At 48.2% G+C, this 20,586-nt stretch overlaps 1 protein-coding gene across 1 annotated transcript; it reads right to left on the bottom strand.

The window, feature by feature from the left end:
• Positions 1–926: 926 nt before the first annotated feature.
• On the bottom strand, positions 927–7,798 carry LOC117087546 (tubulin alpha-3 chain). The gene is made up of 5 exons (XM_033217874.1): positions 7,663–7,798; positions 5,473–5,695; positions 4,409–4,557; positions 3,111–3,791; positions 927–1,309 (listed from the first exon to the last, which is right to left on the bottom strand). Exons 1-5 carry the CDS (start codon positions 7,663–7,665, stop codon positions 1,013–1,015), a joined length of 1,353 nt encoding a protein of 450 aa, XP_033073765.1. The 5' UTR covers positions 7,666–7,798; the 3' UTR covers positions 927–1,012.
• Positions 7,799–20,586: the final 12,788 nt, after the last annotated feature.

The raw sequence follows: 20,586 nt of genomic DNA, 5'->3' as shown, positions 1-20,586 counted from the left end.
GGATCCCTTTACCATGGGTCAACTTCCTGAACCTAATTTGGGTTCTGAGAAAAGGTATCCGGACTGCCAGGTCTTTTATAAACAGATGTCAACAAGTTTCACTTGAAGTGAAATGTGGGAGGTTTTTTGTTTGTTTTCGAGAGACGGAGTCTCTGTTGCCCAGGCTAGACTGCAGTGGTGTGATCTCAGCTCACTGCAAGCTCTGCCTCCCGGGTTCATGCCTTTCTCCTGCCTCAGCCTCCCGAGTAACTGGGACTACAGGTGCCCGCCACCATGCCCGGCTAATTTTGTTGTATTTTTAGTAGAGATGGGGTTTCACCGTGTTAGCCAGGATGGTCTCGATCTCCCACCTCATGGGAGGTTTTCTACCAAGACAGCTGATAGTGCTGAGGGACAGGGTGGCTGTGTGCGTGCAGAGAGGACGAATGCTGCCCTCTAGGTTACAGTGGAGCACTGAGGTCAGCATGGATGTGTTGTGACCTTCTGTGGGTCATGAATGCTGTGCAGAACTTGGTTAATACCCTTTCCCCCTCTAAAATGTCCTGACCTTACACATTTGACCCACAGCTTTAGAGACTTCATGGACGAGCCCCATCCACAGACCTCCAACACTTCACTTCTAGTCTCTTCCTTTTAGCCAGCATGACCCATCAATAAAGAAGCCCAAAAACTCGCAAATTCAATCGAAAACCCTGACTCTGCTTTCCTAGAATTTAGAAGATCTATACTTTGAACGCTTGGCTTTGAAGAAACACTGTTTTCCCCTGGTCAGTTTACTTCCGTGGCAGCTGCTTAAGTATGTACAGTCCTGCTGCACCCAACCCCACGCCAGCAGGGCAGGCTGGCACCCCACTGCTGTCCATGCAGTCTCTGGGGTCCCACCAGCTCCTGTAAGGCAGAACTAAGCTGCATGACACACAGAGGTCTTGGTTTTGTACAGAACCTTTAATTGCAAACAACTTGAAAGCAGCCATCCTGGGGGTGGCAGGGGAGAACTCACCACACCCTCCCCTCAGTATTCTTCGCCTTCTTCAGCCTCAGCTTCCACGGAATCCACGCCCACCTCTTCGTAATCCTTCTCCAGAGCTGCTAGGTCCTCTCGGGCCTCAGAGAACTCTCCCTCTTCCATGCCTTCGCCCACGTACCAGTGCACAAAGGCCCGCTTGGCATACATGAGATCGAACTTATGGTCCAGGCGGGCCCAGGCCTCCGCGATGGCCGTGGTGTTGCTCAGCATGCACACGGCCCGCTGCACCTTGGCCAGGTCTCCCCCAGGGACCACTGTGGGGGGCTGGTAGTTAATGCCCACCTGCCGGAGAAGGGAAATAAAGCAGTCTGTGAAGCTTATATCAAACCTAGAAATGGTAGCTACTTTTCCTCAAACAGAAGACACCCTGTAGGTGACAAGGAGAATACGCAGTTCACCTCACAAACGTCACTAAGCCCTTCTCTGCGCCAGGCAGGGTGATAGTTCCAGATGGAGAACACAGAAAGGAACCTTGGAGGTAGCCACCCTGGTGGGATCCTAAGCTACCTAAAGGGCTGTGTGCTAGTACCTGTGACATGTGATAGGTGCCCAGGTGAAGACAGTCTTCCCTCTGAAAATGTATGCTGCTTGTCTTTTTTAATTACAATTAAAAAATTTAATTGTAATTTGTAGATTACAATTAAATTCTCTAGCTAAACTTTTTCCACCCAGATAGATTCAGAGTACACAACTCTTCCCCATGCTATCACAAGGAACATCATACCCACTTCTGACCCACAAAACAAGCCACTGTGGCTATGCAAAGGTAGCAGATCATGGGTCAAGAGTCATATGAATGCTGCTACCACAGCATCAGGAAGTGGTCGAAGTGGTCCATGTGCCTGCCTAAGTAGGGGGTGGCATTCCAAGGTGGTAACCAAAGGGGAAGCATCCAAGTTTCAGAACTTGGGATTAACATGACCTGAGGTCCTGGCAGCAGTGCACAGGGTCAACTAGAGCAGGGAACAGCACACTTGTTCTATAAATGACAACATCAGGCCACGTGTGGTGGCTCAAGCCTGTGACCCCAGCACTTTGGGAGACTGAGGCGGGCAGATCACGTGAGGCCAGGGGTTTGAGACCAGCCTGGCCAACATGGCGAAACCCCATGTCTACTAAAAATACAAATACTAGCTGGGTGCAGTGGCTCATGCCTGTAATCCAGCACTTGGGAGGCTAAGGCGGGTGGATCACCTGAGGCCAGGAGTTCGAGACCAGCCTGGCTAACATGGCAAAATCCCATCTCTACCAAAAATACAAAAATTACCAGGTGCCTGTAATCCCAGCTACTTGGGAGGCTGAGGCAGAGAACTTCTTGAACCTGGGAGGTGGAGGATGCAGTGAGCCAAGATCACGCTACTGCACTGCAACCTGGGTGACAAAGTGAGACTGTCTCAAAAAAAAAAAAATTACCCGGGCATAGTGGTGCATATCTGTGGTCCCAGCTACTCCAGAGGCTGAGGTGAGAGAATCGCTTGAGCCTGAGGGCAGAGGTTGCAGTGAGCCAGGATCACACTACTGTACTCCAGCCTGGGGTACAAAGCAAGACCCTATCTCAATAAATAAATAAATAAATCTCACCACAGATATATAGTGTGATGACTCAGAAAGAGAGTTCAAAAGACATCACTGGGCTGGGCCCAGTGGCTCACGACTGTAATCCCAGCACTTTGGGAGGCTGAGGTGGGCAGATCACCTGAGGTCAGGAGTTCAAGACCAACCTGGCCAACATGGTGAAACCCCATCTCTACTAAAAATACAAAAATTAGCCGGGTGTAGTAGCGGGTACCTGTAATCCCAGCTACTTGGGAGGGTGAGGCCAGAGAATTGGTTGAACCCAGGAGGCAGAGTTGCAGTGAGCTGAGATCATACCACTGCACTCCAGCCTGGTCGACAGAGCAAGACTGTCTCAAAAAAAAAAAAAATTCAGTGATTCAATTATCAACTCTGGTTCACTACTTTATGCCCACATGCCTAGCCCATGGAACAGGGATACTCTCCCCAAAGGATGCAGGCCTTCAGGGACAGTGTTATTTTGTGCGTCTGCTGCTTGCAGAAAGTCCTCCACATCACCCAGTCATACCTTAAATCCAGTCGGGCACCAATCCACAAACTGGATAGTGCGCTTGGTCTTGATGGTGGCGATGGCCGCGTTGACGTCTTTGGGGACCACATCCCCCCTGTACAACATGCAGCAGGCCATGTACTTGCCATGGCGAGGGTCACACTTGACCATCTGATTGGCTGGCTCGAAGCAGGCATTGGTGATCTCGGCCACGGACAGCTGCTCGTGGTAGGCCTTCTCGGCTGAGATGACCGGGGCGTAGGTGGCCAGGGGGAAGTGGATGCGGGGGTATGGCACTAGGTTGGTCTGGAATTCCGTCAAGTCCACATTCAGGGCCCCATCGAATCGCAGGGAGGCCGTGATGGAGGACACAATCTGCCCAATCAGGCGATTGAGGTTGGTGTACGTGGGACGCTCGATGTCCAGGTTGCGCCGACATATGTCATAGATGGCTTCATTGTCGACCATGAAGGCGCAGTCAGAATGTTCCAGGGTCGTGTGGGTGGTCAGGATGGAGTTGTAGGGCTCCACCACGGCCGTGGAGACCTGGGGGGCTGGGTAAATGGCAAACTCTAGCTTGGACTTCTTGCCGTAATCCACTGAGAGCCGCTCCATGAGCAGAGATGCAAACCCAGAGCCAGTGCCGCCCCCAAAGCTGTGGAAGATGAGGAAGCCCTGCAGTCCCGTGCACAGATCCGCCTGAGAGAAACCAGACAACGTGAGTCAATGCCCGTGGAAGCCACACCACCAACCTCCAACAAGCCAGGGCCACTTCTCTTTGCCTCTGAAGACTTGATATGGATTCAAATCATCCATAATAAACACGTAGTACACTTTGAAGCAAAGAAAAGCAGACAAAGATCTACAGACAAATCACCATTGCAGACTCAGTAGGACTCAAGATGCTGGTCTAAGTTTTTGTTTGTTTGCTTGTTTGTGATGGAATCTTGCTCTGTTGCCCAGGCTAGAGTGCAGTGGTGTAATCTCAGCTCACTGCAACCTGCCTCCCAGGTTCAAGCAATTCTCCTGTCTCAGCCTCTCAAGTAGCTGGGAGTATGGGTGTGCACCACCATACCCAGCTAATTTTTGTATTTTTAGTAGACATAGAGTTTCACCATGTAGGCCAGGCTGGTCTCAAACTCCCGACCTCAGGTGATCCACCCACTTCAGCCTCCCAAAGTGCTGGGATTACACGTGTGAGCCACCGCGCCCGGCCAACATGCTGATCTAAATTTTGATAAAATGATCTCCCTTTCACCTTCCAAGAACTACCCTCCCATGCAAGACAATGGCCACATGAAACCTTCTCTTCTTACCAGTTTGCGGATCCGGTCCAGAACTAGGTCAACAATCTCCTTGCCGATGGTGTAATGGCCTCTGGCGTAATTATTGGCTGCATCTTCTTTCCCAGTGATTAGCTGCTCCGGGTGGAAGAGCTGCCTGTAGGTCCCTGTGCGCACTTCATCTACAAAAGAGACAGTGTGTGCTATGAATCTTTAAGGCCTGTACTCACCAAGATGGACACATTCCAGGACTGTTCACTTCTACAGAGTACATGCTGTTCAAAGTACATGACCTACAAGTCATAGGTCAACAGTGGCAGCATCTGGTAGACAATGTCTCTGTGTGATAACCAAACTGCATATGCAATTTATGACTTTACGAAGTTACACTCAGCTTGTGGTATAAATGTCAGCACGACCAGTTCCTAGTGAAAGGAAATAAGCTCTTGCACTCCTACGCAGGTACATAATTCTTTCCTACGTGTAGCTACATCAAAGGCTGTAAGTTAAAAACTCTTACAACCTGGGAAGTCACCAGATCAGTGTGACTTCTGCAGGGCAGTCCCATCAAGGCACCCTGGATGACCTGGGTCTCACAGGCTTTCAGGTGATGCTGTCATTTCCTGGGGGGCCACTGAAAGGTGCTGCCTCTTGGCAGCTCTCTTTGGAAACTACCTCAGGCTGCTATTCTGAAGGAAGCAAATGACTGTTCTGTACTTACCTTCTATGCCTAAGATGCAGGTCAAGACTCTCGTGCACCAGCATAAAAGTGCAGAGCATTCAGGAGGGAACCAAGGCTACTGTACCCTGCAGGCAGGGCCATCTGAGCAGGGCTGAGGCAGCCACAAGGGAATCTCTCCACAGCCCATCTTACTGCTGGCAAAGCAGCTTTTCCCTGTAGGTCAGGTTTTCCTAGATTAGGAGCCAAGTCTCACACTTTCATCACGAACCTTTCAGTTTCTCTCCTAACAACGCCACGGGCATATGCCTGTCCATCCCATCCTTTCGGCAGGAGGATTCAAAGGAACCCACGCGGGGCTTTACCATTGCTCTCCCACCCTCTCAGGAAAGCTGCCATCCAGTGCCCAGGCACCTACCGACCACAGTGGGCTCCAGGTCCACAAACACTGCTCTGGGCACATGCTTGCCAGCCCCAGTCTCACTGAAGAATGTGTTGAAGGAGTCGTCCCCACCACCAATGGTTTTATCACTTGGCATCTGACCATCGGGCTGAATTCCATGTTCAAGGCAGTACAGTTCCCAGCAGGCATTGCCGATCTGGACACCCGCCTGCCCCACGTGGATAGAGATACACTCGCGCTGTGAACCGAACATAAATGTGAACCCATTCATTTCAAGGCAACTTGAAGCTATATGGCATGCAAAATATTTGAATTTAATATTTATATAGCGCTTCAGTATCTGGTGCTTTCGCAGTTGGCATTTCCTAGGAGGGTTAGGGGACTGATCCCTTTAGCCCTGTGAAAACTAACTTGCTGTAAACCATACTAGCTACTAAGTTCTACAGGTAGCCCTAGAACCTGTTTTCCACTACACAAAAATTAGGTTATTTTAACACTTGGAAGCCATGTAATGTCAATAATCAACCCCACATTATAGCCAGTCACGGTAATTCTCTGAAGAATATATAGCAGTTTCTGATTATGTCTTGATCAAAGGATAAGGTAGTTGGGCTGGGTAAGGAAATACAGAGTAGCTCTCAGGTCCCCATGGTCCAAGCCCAGGTGCTCAGTGTGTGTCCTCTCTCTGCCCCCAGATCTACCCTCCATCATTCACCATCTGCTCTGTGCTCTCGGAGGCCGACCCTTGAGAACAGCATCAGAGGCCTTCCTTGCCCTCTGGCTTCTTGCTGGTTTGGTCAATGGCAGGCAGCAGTGGGATCCTGGGGGGCTGGAGGAGAGCAACGCCAGGGTACTCCCTCCTTAGCCCCTTCCTGCTCAACTGCTGCGGGTGACCTGAATCCCTCTTAAGGCCACACTTTTGGCAGGTTGCCCTCTCAATTTCTTGTAACCACTCCCTCTCTCTACCCCTTGAAGCCTACAGGTGTAATGGCTCCCAGATATCATCAGTGCTGGGACACTGCACTGTCCTTTGGTGGTTTCTTTAAACCCTGCCAAGCCGGGTGTGGTGGCTCATTCCTGTAATCCCAGCACTTTAGAAGGCTGAGGCGAGAGGATCGCTTGGGACCAACTTGAGACCAGCCTGGATAACACAGTGAGACCCTGTCCCTATGAAAAATTTACACATTAGCCAGGTGTGGTGGCAAACACCTGTAGTACCAGCTACTCGGGAGGCTGAGGCAGGAGAACTGCTGGAACCCAGGGGTTCAAGGCTGCAGGGAGCCGTGATCCCGCAACTGTGCTCCAGCCTGGGCAACAGAGCATTTGTTGAGTGCTGTCAAAAAAAAGAAAAGAAAAGAAAGGGTAACTGACAAACCACAGGTATTCAGACTTGGGACTTGGGAATCTGTTATGTTCATGCGTTGCTTTTTTTGTTTTTTTGAGGCAGAGTCTCTGTGGCCCAGGCTGGAGTGCAGTGGCACCATCAGGACTCACTGCAGTCTCAAACTTCTAGGCTCGGCTGATCCTCCCACCTCAGCCTCCCCAGTAGCTGGAACCACAGTCCCGCATCACCACGCCCGGGAAATTTTTGTATTTTTTTTGTAGAGACCGGGTTTTGCCATGTTGGGTCAGGCTGGTCTTGAACCCCAGACGTCAGGTGATCCACCCGCCTCCACCTCCCAAGGGCTGGGATTCCAGGCGTGAGCCACCGCACCTGGCCTGACATGTTGCCTCTAGTGAACGAGGCAATGTTTCAGAGGCGTCTGAACCGTAATTCCTAATCTGACCCACGTCCGCAGCCCCAGCCCCGTCAGCGAAGGCTCCTGGGGCTGCTCAGTCGTTGCAGGCAGCACAGACTCTTGCACTCCCACGTGGAGGCTGGAAAGCGGGAGCAGCGCCCCCCCCCCACCCCCCCCCCGTCTTCAGCAGGCGACGCCACTATTTGCTCTCTGGGGACTGGACACCGTCAACGGTCCCCGTCCACCGACTGAAGACCGGCAGCTTCATTTAAAACAAAAGCCGCCGTCCCTGCCCTGGGACCTGCAGATCCCGGAGACGATTCCGTGTCCTCCCGTCCCGCACTAGACCCCGCGTCCTTCTCCGGCTTCCTCTCAGCGCCCAGGCCCGCAACTACGTCCTTCCGTCCGCCCGAGGCCAACTTAGTCTGCCTGGGCGTCTGCGGGGCGGGAATGACCCGGGTCTTACCATGGCGAACTCCGCCGCTTTCGCCCGACGCTGCTTCCAGACCTCAACCGGCTGCTGCAGCTACTGAGAGCCAACTGCAACCGTCCGCCCGCGCGCGCTGCAGGGGATTGGCCCGCCGCTGCCAGGCTGCCATTGGCTTGGAGTTCCTGGGAGGCGGGCCGAGGGCCGGGTCCCAGTTCTGATTGGCCGTTGCGTAACACGTGTAGTGGGGACGCTCTCTGATTGGATGCAGGATTGGCGGGAAGGCAGGGGGTAATCAAAGGCTTCGCGGGTGCTGAGACATTTCCGGGGTGTCTTCTGACCAGTTGGAACAGCTACTGCACGGTTTTTGTGGGTCACGGAACATTGCCTTGCTCCCAGTGTGCCACTGCCCCTCCCTGAATGCCCCGAGCCTGCTCCTCTCCAAGCCTTTTTCAGATCTTTGCAAACAAGGCCGCTTCTGAGAGGCCTTCCCGCCATCTACCCAAGTCACAGCACTGCAATCACCCTCCTCTTCCCTGTTCCCACCCAGCACCCGGGAAGTGGCAGGATTCAATCACTTTTGTGACCCAAAAGGAGAAAACGGGCTGGGCGCGATGGCTCAACCCTGCAATCCAGCACTTCGGGAGGCCGAGGCAGGTGGATCACCCGAGGTCAACAGTTCCCCGAGACCAGCCTGGCCAACATGGTGAAAACCCATCTCTACTAAAAATACAAACATTACCCGGGCTGGTGGTAGGCACCTGTAATCCCAGCTACATGGGAGGCTGAGGTAGGAAAATTGCTTGAACCTGGGGAGCAGATGTTGCAGTGAGCCGAGATTAGGCCACTGCACACTCCAGCCTGGGCAACAGAGCCAGACTCCGTCAAAAAAAAAAAAAAAAGGAAGGAGGCAAAATTAGCCTAAGTGGAGAGGTTGGGCCAGGCGCAGCGGCTCATGCCTGTAATTCCAGTGCTTTGGGAGGTCACGACAGGAGGATCGCTTCAGGTCAGGAGTTCGAGACCAGCCTGGGCAACATGGTGAGACCCACCTTGCCCGTTTCTACAAAAAATAAAATAACATTAGCAAGGCACGGTGGCACGCGCCTGTAATCCCAGCTACTCAGGAGGCTGAGGCAGGAGAATTCCTTGAACCTGGGAGGCAGAGGTTGTAGTGAGCTAAGATCGCACCACTGCATTCATGACTGGGTGACGGAGCGAAATGCCATCTTGAAAAAAAGAGTTTATTTGTGCCAAGTTTGAGAAGTGCAACCCTGGAGATGCCAGTTGTCTCAATATACACCTCTAATTAGCAGCAGTTACAAGTGGGTTTTTAAAGGAAAAGAAGAGACAGTTCCTAAGTTACCAAGAATTTTGAAATTAGAGAGGAAGTCTTGCTGTGTTGCCTAGGCTGGTCTTGAACTCCTGACCTGAAGGGATCCTCCCACCTCGGCTGGCCTGGCCTGAGGAATTTATATTAAAATAACATAAGCTATTTATTGGGCCGGGTGTGGTGGCTCACACCTGTAATCCCAGCACTTTGGGAGGCCAAGGCGGGAGGATCACTTGAAGTCAGGAGTTCGAGACCAGCCTGGCCAACATGATGAAACCCTGTCTCTACCAAAAATACAAAAATTAGCCAGGCGTGGTGGTGAGCGCCTATAGTCCCAGCTACTTGAGAGGCTGAAGTAGGATAATCACTTGAACCCGGGAGGTGGAGTTTGCAGTGAGCCAAGATCAAACCATTGCAGTCCAGCCTGGGCAACAGAGTGAGACTGCATCTCAAAAAAAAAAAAAAAAAAAAAGCTATTTATTGTCTCTATATTGTCTACATTGTCTTTTGTATCACAAATTCAAGGAACAGGAAGATAATGGGTTAAGCTAGTCAGAAACAAAATGCCTTTAAACAGTCACCCCGGGGCATGGGTATGAGGGGTGTGACTGAAGTCCATATTCCTGTCTTTTTGGGCCTGATAAATTCTGCACACCTCACATAACTCAAAGTGCTGTGAATACTTTTTCTTTTCTCATTTCTTTAGTGGGAAGGAGTGGGTTTATGGCCAACAGGAAAGGAGAAGTCACACCCCTGTCCCAGGAAGAGCAGAGTGGGGACCCCATACCCATTTTGGAGGAGTCTGGAACAATCACCTGATTCTTCCTTTTTATTTGTTTGTTTTTTTGACACTGGTTCTCACTGTGTTGACCAGGCTGGACTCAAATTCCTGGGTTGAAGTGATCCCCAAGCCTCAGCCTTCCTTGTAGGCTGGGACTACATGTGTATGATTCTTCGCGATTTGATTCTTCCATGCCTGAAGATCATCTTAACAGTGTGCATTCAGTTCTGGGAGAAGCACCAGAAGAGACGTGCTGGCTTACCCCCAGCTCATCACTAGGATGCAGCATCCCATCGTGGCACCTCCCTAGAGGGTGGCCAAGCAGGCCCTTAACTTTCCCTCCTGAGAGGAGAGCAGAGCAGAGACAGGGAGCTCCACCAGTGGGATGGGACTCGTGAGGTCCAGGAGTTGAGACTTTTCTGTGGCCTTTGGGGACCTCTGGACAGTGCGATCAGGTCTGCCCTTAGAAGGATGCTTTGGCAGAAGGTGGAGGGGCAGGGACCGAATTCTGCGGACAGCCAGGTAAATCAGAGGAGGCCACTGGCCCCCGCTTCTTCTCCCCGGGAGGGCGAATCCTTCTGTATTAGTCAGCCCCAGGCACCCTAAAAAAATACCATTGACTGAGTGGCTTAAACAACAGGGTTTTATTTTCTCACAGTTCTGGAGGCTAAAAGCCCCAGAGGCCTCTTCCTTGTTTGCACACAGCCACCTTCTCACCAAGTCCTCCCATGGGAAGGTAGCACCCAAGCTCTCTGGTCTCTTATAAGGACATGAATCCTATTGGATCAGGGCCCGCCCTTATGACCTCACTTAACCTTCACCATCTCCTTACAGGCCTTGTCCCCAAATACGGTCACATTGGGGATTAGCGCTTCAGCGTCTAATATTGGCAGCGGGGGACACCATTCAGTCCATAGCCCTCCCCTTCCTCAGGGCTCCAACCACGTCATGCACAGAACTCACCTGTAGCCCACATCACACGGTGCTCTTCAGTCCAGCCATGCGTCCCTCAGCAGCTGGGATAAGTTCTCGACAATGCATCATCAAGTGATTTCATTGATGTGAGAATATCTTAGAGTATACTTACACCAACGAAGGTGGTGCAGCCTACTGCACACCTAGGCCACGTGGTGTAGCATATTGCCCCTTGGCTACAGATCTGTGCAGCAAGGATGTGTGTATCTAAACACAGAAAAGCTAAGGGAAAAATACGGTATTATAATTTTATGGGACCACTGTTACATACATGCTGTCTGTTGTTGACCAAAATATCACTATAGGCTACATGACAGCAATATTTATTTTTCTGATTATAAAAGTAACACAAATTCCCAGTAGAGAGTGTAGAAAATTAGCAACAAACTATTTATTCTACTGTAAATGATGAAAGAAAAATGGAGCCTTGGACATGCCCATTTTCACTGTAAGTTATGATTCCATAACTGACTTGTAGTAAACAGTGTTTCTGGCCCCTAAGTATTGCTGCCTTGTGTATTTTATTTAGTATACAGCACTAAAAAAAAGAGTTTTGTGAATTATTAAATCATTTCAGTAAGTCAGCTAACAACATTTACATATAGTCGCTACACAGAAAGGAACACAAATTATTTCCTCTTTTGCTCAGATTCAAACAGGCTTGAGTGACAATTTGAGGATAAGGTGGCGCCTCGACAAGATTTCACACAGTGGCTACGGGGGCCAGAGTAGCAGCACCGCATGGTGCGGCAGGAGAAGGAGGACCTGCACAAGGTAGGCAGCTTGGTTCTGGGTGAGAAAGGCTTAAGAGGCTTTGCAGAGTTTTGTAAGGCTGAGTTCATACAGATGTTTAAAGACCTCCTTGGGACCCCCGCTCATGGACTGTCCCTGCTGCCTGCACGACACCAGGGCCAAGCCTGGTTCTAGGGCCCCTGCTGTGCCCAGTTGCTACACAGCCCATGTCAGCTGGCTGGGCTTGGCTCCCTGCCATGGTTGCCTTTCAGCGTGCTGCCTGCAGCAGGCACCCACTTCACAGTCATCATCTGCCATCTCCAGTTCAGCCCCACAGAGTAAGCAGCAGCTCCCCCAGCCCGCCCATTCTGAATGAGGAACGATGTCCAGAGGGCACTGTGTTATCCGCAGTGACACGCTGCGCCTGACGCCAGTGACCTCGCCCTTCTCTCTACACCATGCCCGCTGCTCTTAGAAGGGGCATCTTAGCAACAACAGGGAACTGCAAAAGAGGACATTTGTTAAAATGTGGCTGATTCCCCATAACTCCTTTACAAATTTGGTTTTTAGTAAGATGTGTGAACTTTATATTCAAATGCCATTAAGTATATAATAACACAATTAGGTTCTTTTTTCTTTTCTTTTTCTTTCTTTCTTTTTTTTTGAGACAGAGTCTCTCTCTGTCACCAGGCTGCAGTCCTGCAATCTCAGCTCACTGCATAGGCTCTGTTTTCTAAAATACATTCATTTATATACGGAAGTCCTTGGACATGTAGTTTGTGATCTGTCCTCTAAAATGTGCCAGATTTTAAACCCAAATTGCTTCTTAAGATCATCTGTGGTATCGTCCCCCTGCATAACTTGTCTGGGAGTGTAGTGTGGGCTGTGTGGCATCTCATTGCTTGACACAGTCACAGTGACTCTGAGCCAGACCCAGAGAGGCCTGGGGAGGCCTTTCTTCCCCATGTGGGAGCCACCCTGCCAGCTTGCTCCAGGTTTTGTCACTTCTAGTCTTAGTCCAACAGGTGTGGCAGTGACTAAACAGCCAGATTCTTGGCCAGATCGGCTGCAGGGAGGTCAGAGTCATCAGGGCAGCAAGTGGTAAGGTTGGGTTGTCAGTGCAGCTGAACTCTTGGTAAGTCCTACTTGTGGCCCTCCACCCAGGGAGACTTTGATTTAAATCTCTTTCTTCTTAAATTTCTTTTCTTTCTTTTTCAGTTTTTTAAGAGATGAGGTCTCACTATTTTGCCCAGGCACTGGTCTTGAACTCCTGGGCTCAAGTGATCCTCCCACCTCAGCCTCCCAAAGTGGTGGGATGACAGGCATGAGCCACAGTGCCTGGTCTGATTTAAATCTTCAGCACTTTGCCTACATGTTTTTTTCTGCTTCTGCTAATGATTAAGTAACTAGATTGAATGCCCAAATGTTTTATTCACCTTTGCAACTGTGTAGATGATATCAGGCAGAGGTTGACGTTACAGAGCCAGCTATCCTGCTGGAAGCTACTCCATGCCATGCAGGGTCTTTCTTGGTGTGGAGTTGGTGCTCAGCACCTGAGCCCAGGTGGTCTTCCCATTGCATGCTTGGCTGGGGTGAGGCGAGCACAGGGCTTTTTCCAAGCAGGGGATTTTCCCCATCTGTGACTTTCATCTGTAACCAGCATTGGCTGTCACTTGTGACTCTTTAATATAGTGTAAGACTAAATGTTCAGCCTTCCAGGCCTTTGTTAAACAAACGTAAAACATCTCTAAATTTTTTTTCAGCAACTGATTGAAGCTTCAGAGAGATTGAAATCCCAGGCCAAAGAACTGAAAGATGCCCATCAGCAGCAAAAGCTGGCCCTGCAGGACTTCTGGGAGCTCAATGAGCTCATTGCAGAGCTCTGCTCCCAGAAGCAGAAGGTGAGGGACAAGGAGGAGGAGATGGAAGTAGCCATGCAGTAAGTTGACGTGATGTAGCAGGAGATCTGAAGATCCAAGAAACTCCTCTTTCTGTCCCAGCACTTTGGGAGGTCGAGGCTGGCGGATGGCCTGAGGTCAGGAGTTTGAGACTGGCCTGGCCAATATGGTGAAACCCTGTCTCTATTAAAAATGCAAAAATTAACCAGGCATGGTGGTGGGCACCTGTAATCCTAGCTATTGGGAGGCTGAGGGAGGAGAATTGCTTGAACCTGGGAGGCGGAGGTTGCAATGTTGCAATGAGCCAAGATTACGCCACTGCACTCCAGCCTGGGCAACAAGAGCAAAACTCTGTCTCAAAAAAAAAAGGAGGAAGCTGTTTAGATATTTCAGCGATGGTACTGACTGGTCTTTTGTATGACCTTAATAAAACATCTTTGAGAACTTGGGCTGCATTATCTAAATTACTTTAAAATGGATCTTAAGTTTTATGTGAACCCAAGTAAGTTGATCTGCCAAGCATTTATTTTGTGCTCATCCCTCAATATCTATTTGTGAAATTATTAAAAGAAGTTCCTATTCCTAAGTTTTTAAAATTCCTTTTTAAGTAAGTAGAAGGTATTTATGCTAAGCTGTGATATGGCTTGGCTTAATTGAATAGGAGAACCTCCAGTCCATAAAGGGCCAATGGCAGTAGAAAGGCAAATCACAGTCTAGGACGCTTCAAGCCACTTGCTCTAGACCAGTGCTACTGAAGCGTCTTGGTCTAAGCACTCCTTTACACTCTTACACATCACTGGGGATCCCAAAGAGCGTCTACTTATGTAGATTACAGCTCTCAATATGCACCATGGCAGAAATCAGAACTGAGAATTCTTTCAATACAATAAAAACCCATTACATGTTAACGTAACATTTGTAAAGAAAAGTAACTATTTCTTTAAAAATCTAGTGAGAAGAATGGCATTTTTACATTTTTTAAAATTTATTTTAAGATGGAGTCTCACTGTCACCTAGGCTGGAGTGCAGTCGTGCAATCTCGGCTCACTGCAGCCTTTACCTTCCGGGTTCAAGCCATTCTCGTGCCTCAGCCTCGAGTAGCTGGGAATACAGACATGCACCACCATGACCGGCTAATTTTTGTATTTTTAGTAGAGACAAGATTTCACCATGTTGGCCAGGCTGGTCTCAAATTCCCGACCTCAGGTGATCTGCCCTCCTCAGCCTCCCAAAGTGCTGGGATTACAGGCGTGAGGCACCGCACCCAGCCGCATTTTTACATTTTTTAATGTTTCTTTAATATCTGGCTTAATAGAACACACTTGGGTTCTCATGTCTGTTTCCGCACTCAATCTGTTTTGATACACTGTTCTGGATGAAGTACATGAAGAACTCCCGGTTCCCACAGATAACTAATTAATTATTAAAAGAGGTTCCTGGGTGCTAAGTTTTAAAAATTCCCTTTTCAGTAAGTAGAGGGTATTTATTCTCTGACACTGTCTCAGGATCCCAGGGTTCTCAGCCCACGCTTTGAGAACTGCTGCCCTAGGTATTCTGAATGTTCTGCTGTCGATGAGTGACATGTTTTAAGCAATACTTACTTTAAAATTTGATTAAAGGCCAGGGGCAGTGGCTCATACCCCTAATCCCAGCACTTTGGGAGGCCAAGGTGGGCAGATCGCTTGAGCTCAGGAGTTCAAGACCTGTCTGGGCAACGTAGTGAAACCTCATCTCTACCAGAAATACAAAAAATTAGCTGGGTGTGGTGGCGTGCACATCTAGTACGAGCTACTCGGGAGGCTGAGTGGGAGGATCGCTTGAGCCTGGGAGGTGGGGGTTGCAGTGAGCCGAGACTGTGCCACTGTACTCCAGCCTGGGCGACAGAGTGAGAATCTGTCTCAAAAAATTTCTATTAAAATTTACTTAATGAATCCCACAAATGAGAAGGCCTGGAAGCACATGCTCAAGTTCAGGGCTCTTTGCTGTTTAGCCACAGGATATCTGTTTGTTTTCTTCTTAGTTTATTTTGCAACCCAAATATATTTGAAGTTGTAGCCAGTTACAACTCGAATTAACGAAACCCCTAACTAAGGATTACCGTTCCACATACGGATGCAGTGATACGTTGCCTGGGATTTGCTCTCAAATAGTTTGTGCGTAGGCAGAGATGAAGCAAGCTCAGCTCAAGTTGCTCACTGTCAGCCAAATACGGTGGCTTGCCTGTAATCCCAGCACTTTGGGAGGCTGAGGTGGGTGGATCACCTGAGGTGAGGAGTTTGAGATCAACCTGGCCAACATGGTGAAACCCCATCTCTACTAAAAAATATACAAAAACTAGCCGGGTGAGGTGGTATGTGCCTGTAATCCCAGCTAAACTGGAGGCTGAGGCATGAGAATCGCTTGAACCCAGGAGGTGGAGGTTGCAGTGAGCTGAGATCACACCACAGCACTCCAGCCTGGGCGACAGAGCAAGACTCTTGTCTGAAAAAGAAAAAAAAAAGGTCCTCTCCTCACTGTCAAAGCTGGGTGCCAGGCATAGGAGGAGGTTCATTACTCTCTCTTCTTCTGTGTGTGTTTGAAATTGTCCGTTTAAAACATGAATCAATGTTCTACAGAAATCAGAAGTACTTGTTTTCACAAATCAGTACTCTTTCTTAAATTAGAATTTAAATTTGTTTTATTACTAACCAACCACTTCGGCGGAGCCCTGCACTGTGCTTACTTTCTGTTAATGACAAGTGCATCTTCGTTTTGTAGCTGGAAGCTCAGCTTAAGGACGCTGTTCCTGAGGCCTCAGAGGAATGCAGACTTCATGAGCACATCGCAGACTTCAAGCAAACAGAAAGTGAGCCTGAAGCCCTCGAGGTAGTGCTGGGTTAGAGTCTTTACTCTTAACCCTGAGACAGAAAGCTCATCCTTGCTGATCCCAGCACGTGGACATTGCCTTGTATAATGTGCTGGTCCTAGCTAAGCATTACCCAACGCAGTTCCAGACAAGACAGGGATATGGAGAGGTGGGGAGGGACCCTGCCTTCGTGATTGTTTTCATTTGACTATATATCTCAAATAAGGGCTGCTCCTTCAGCCTAGTTCCCAGAATGAGCACCTCTCAACTTTCAATGAGACTGATCAGGCAGAGCTGCCTACATGAGGAGCTACTGCTAATGCACCAAGCCAAGCCACAAGTATGTGGTTTTGGTTAAGTCACTGGGATTTGGAGGGATTATGCCTGCACTGAAGCTGCCTAATGTGATAACCAACACTACATTACCCACAGATGCATGTACAGCTTATTCCTTTTCCTTATAGAAGGCATAGAAACCCGATATGCCATTGATCAAGTAATTCTAACAAACCCAAACTGCAAAATGAGGAGCAGAATATCAACAATTTCAAGAGGGATCAAGACGTATTTATTAAACATTCTTAGTACTCTTCCCATTTATATGTAAGAACATGGCAGCTTCCCTCACGCTTACATTTCATCTAGCATATAATGAAATTACAGATTTTGCAGTTGGAATGGCAGCTTTTGCAGCCCTGCTTTCTCCATTCTTGAGAGAAATCCTCTTCTGTTCTTGGAGAATCACAGTGGATATGGAAAATCAGAACTGTCTGCCCTCACTTAGCAAACAAAAGGATTCTCTAATACAGTATAACTTCACTCACACCAGTGTCAAATTTACCAAAACACATGCTAGGTTCACAACTCAAACAACCATCCTTCAGCTTTCTTCTAGTTCCCAGTTTCTGAGTGAAGGTGACAATTGAGCCAGACTGCAAGGAATGAGCAGGATTTGGGCTGGTGAAACAGAAGGAGGACATTTAAGGCAGATGGTGCAGTTTAAACGAAGGCACAAAGTATGCTGGAATATGAAGAGCTGAGGGCGGTTGTGGCAGAGGGTGGAGGAGTGGCTACAGATAGGATTGACAACAAGCTGGAGGGCCATCCTCAGAGCCCGTGTCCTTGATTCTACCCTAGAGCAAAGCTCAAGAAACAATAGGTAAACACTTCTAAGTTTTATGGACCATACATGTATATATTCCTACCTGATTTAAAAATGGCTTCACTTTAATAAATACATTATTTTGCATAGCAGTTAAAAACACTGGCATTTTCAGCAGACAGGTCGATTCTATACTATAGCTCTGCCATGGATGTGCCCTGTTCAACCTGGGTACAGTGATTAACCTGCCTGACGGAGCCTCAGTTGCCTCTTCTGAATAATGGTGATAATAGTGATCATCATTCTTGTAAACGAGGACCATTGGCTATGAAGATGCAGGTGAATTCTTGGCAAAATATGTGAGTCAGAAGTAAAAGCTCCAGAAACAGCACTTTCTGAAATTGTTTTTACACAATTGTTCAGAAATGAAAGCTTAGTCATATGCCCCCCGGAGGTTTGACCACCTGCACCCCTTAGTTGTGCTGACATTCTGAAGACTGCTTCTTATCTGTTTTAAAAGGTGCCTAAGACAAAGCCAATTCGCTGATTGATATGGACTAGATGGAGAGCCACAGTTATGCCCCTCAGTGCCTGTCTCAGCTGAAACAGGGCTAAGCTCACACCGTTCAAAGCCAGCTGAAGGCCTGATTTTCACTGGTGACCATACCAGATACGACCATGGAGCGGGGAAGAAAGCGAATGCGCCTGGCGACTCCTCTTCTGGAAGCTCTCTGGGAAATCAGTCCTCTTGGCCACTATCAAGGCTTGGGGGCAGCTTAGGCTGAAAACTGTGGTGCCCCATTAGCAGGCAACTTTCCTTCAAGAAAATGTTATTTTTCTTTCCTTCATTGAATTACTGGCTTCATTATTTTGGGGTTTATTAGGGAGAGGAAATTTCTGTCTTCCTTGAATTAAAATCTGTGGTTAGACACGGTTCTTTTTTACGTTTGCCATTTGGTAAGGTTTTGAAGAAGGGAAAGGATGAAGGAAAAGAAAATGATGAGGATAAAACCACTAGTTGGTTTAGTTCTCTGTAAATATTTTCTAGTTCTAGTTTCAGATGAAAGTATTTAATCAATGGGTCTTTAAAACCATATGATCGTACTGTGAGAACTTTGAGAGCGTGTTATCATAGAAATGAGGAATGTCACCACCCAGAATCATTTTTCCCTTTTCCCACTAAAATTAAAACATAGGAGCACAGGGCTTGAATGGACAGTAAACATTGGCATTTGTTTTGCACTATCTCCCCAAAATCTAAACAAGAAAGCTACTTCTCTTATCAATCAAATAATCTTAATAAGATATATTGACCTAATTTATGGTATGGAGTGTCAATCTGAGTGTCCCAGCTGCTCTTCATTGCTGGTGGGTTGGGTGTTCCCCTTAAATAACACATTTCTGTTGGGTGATACTAATGATTGTAGATAATGTTTCTTAATAAAATATCACAACAATCAGTTCTCTTTCTCGCTCTCTCTTTCTCTCTCTCCCCTGCCTGTCTCCTCCATTTTCCTCTCTCTGTCTCTTCTTCCTTTTTCCTTCTGTCTTCTTTCTCAATTTTTTTGTTTGCCTACCATTCATTCATTTAATCTACATTTACTAGCACTTAAGGAAGCTTCGAGGCTAGGCGTGGTGGCACACACCTGTAATCCCAGCACTTTGGGAGGCCAAGGCAGGTGGATCACCTGAGGTCAGGAGTTCGAGGTCAGCCTGGCCAACATGGTGAAACCTAGTCTCTATTAAAAACACAAAAATTAGCTGAGCCTGGTGGTGGGTGCCTGTAATCCTGGCTATTCGGGAGGCTGAAACAGGAGAATCTCTTGGACCCAGAAAGCAGAGGTTGCAGTGAGCCAAGATTGGGCCATTGTACTCCAGCCTGGGCAACAAGAGTGAAACGCTGTCTCAAAAAATATATAATAACAATAATAATAATAATAAGCTTCAAGAGCAGAGAAGGGAAGCCTTGGAAGGAATCATGATTCAGAAAGACACAGCAGCCCCCTCATCAATCATAAAGGTCAGATTTCTCAAAACACTCAAGGGGAAAAAATCTAAGTGCTTAAAGCTGTAAATCACATGGGTGTTTTGAATTAACAGGCAGGCCTGTTAAACTCTGCCTATTTTTATTACTTACAATAACCAAAATAAAATGTCCACTGCTTTTCCTATTTCCAAACTCGAAGTTCATGATAACCTCTGACTAAACTCTGTGTTCCACTGAGCTTCCAGAGGCACAGAGTGGCTTGAATGTCAGTGTGGAGGTGAGAAAAAAGACTATTTCAATCACTGGTTAACTTGGTTTCACTTATTAGGCTAATGAATTTATATACATCTCTGCCTAATTCTTAGTGTACAGGATGACACTGATGACAAATGGGGAATTTTCCTCTTTATCCCTGAGGCTTCAGGTATGAGATGCTCAGCTCAGAGTCCATTTGCCAGGTGCTCCCTCTGACAGGCCCTGGAGGGAGGTGTGAGGTGACCTGTAAATATACTTCTGCCGAGGATACAGTGACTGCCCAGACTGGAGTATATTTCTAAAATATAAAAAAATGGCAGGGCCGGGCGCCGTGGCTCACGCCTGTAATCTCAGCACTTTGGGAGGCCGAGGCGGACAGATCACAATATCAGGAGTTCAAAACCAGCCTGACCAACATGGTGAAACCCCATCTCTACTAAAAATACAAAAATTAGCTGGGCGTGGTGGCATGCACCTGTAATCCTAGCTACTCAGGAGGCTGAGGCAGGAGAATCACACAAACCCAGGAGGCAGAGGTTGCAGTGAGCCAAGATCTTGCCACTGCACTCCAGCCTGGGTGACAGAGCGAGACTCTGTCTTAAAAACAAAAACAAAAAAAAGCAAAATACCTTCAGAGTTAGGTAAAAGAAAGATCTGTGTTTACATCTGTTTGGGTGAATGACTACCCTAGTAACAATAAATACTATTGGCCGGGCGCGGTGGCTCAAGCCTGTAATCCCAGCACTTTGGGAGGCCGAGACGGGCGGATCACGAGGTCAGGAGATCGAGACCATCCTGGCTAACACGGTGAAACCCCGTCTCTACTAAAAAATGCAAAAAACTAGCCGGGTGAGGTGGCGGGCGCCTGTAGTCCCAGCTACTTGGGAGGCTGAGGCAGGAGAATGGCGTGAACCCGGGAGGCGGAGCTTGCAGTGAGCTGAGATCCGGCCACTGTACTCCAGCCTGGGCGACAGAGCGAGACTCCGTCTCAAAAAAAAAAAAAAAAAAAAAACAATAAATACTATTATGTTTATGTTCTATTAAAAAATCATACTAGA

Source organism: Trachypithecus francoisi, unplaced genomic scaffold (assembly GCF_009764315.1).
Source record: "Trachypithecus francoisi isolate TF-2019V2 unplaced genomic scaffold, Tfra_2.0 Contig00661, whole genome shotgun sequence".
Taxonomy (NCBI): domain Eukaryota; kingdom Metazoa; phylum Chordata; class Mammalia; order Primates; family Cercopithecidae; genus Trachypithecus; species Trachypithecus francoisi.
Note: the sequence above shows the minus strand (reverse complement) of the source record. Positions and strands in the feature narration are given on the sequence as shown.

Bases quoted from the DNA above. Each gene is read 5' to 3' on its own strand.
- LOC117087546 (XM_033217874.1), bottom strand. The intron at 4,558-5,472 runs GTAGGTGCCTGG...TCTCTTTTGTAG, and splicing joins CCTGGAGCCCACTGTGGTCG to ATGAAGTGCGCACAGGGACC. The intron at 1,310-3,110 runs GTATGACTGGGT...CTTCTCCGGCAG, and splicing joins GGTGCCCGACTGGATTTAAG to GTGGGCATTAACTACCAGCC.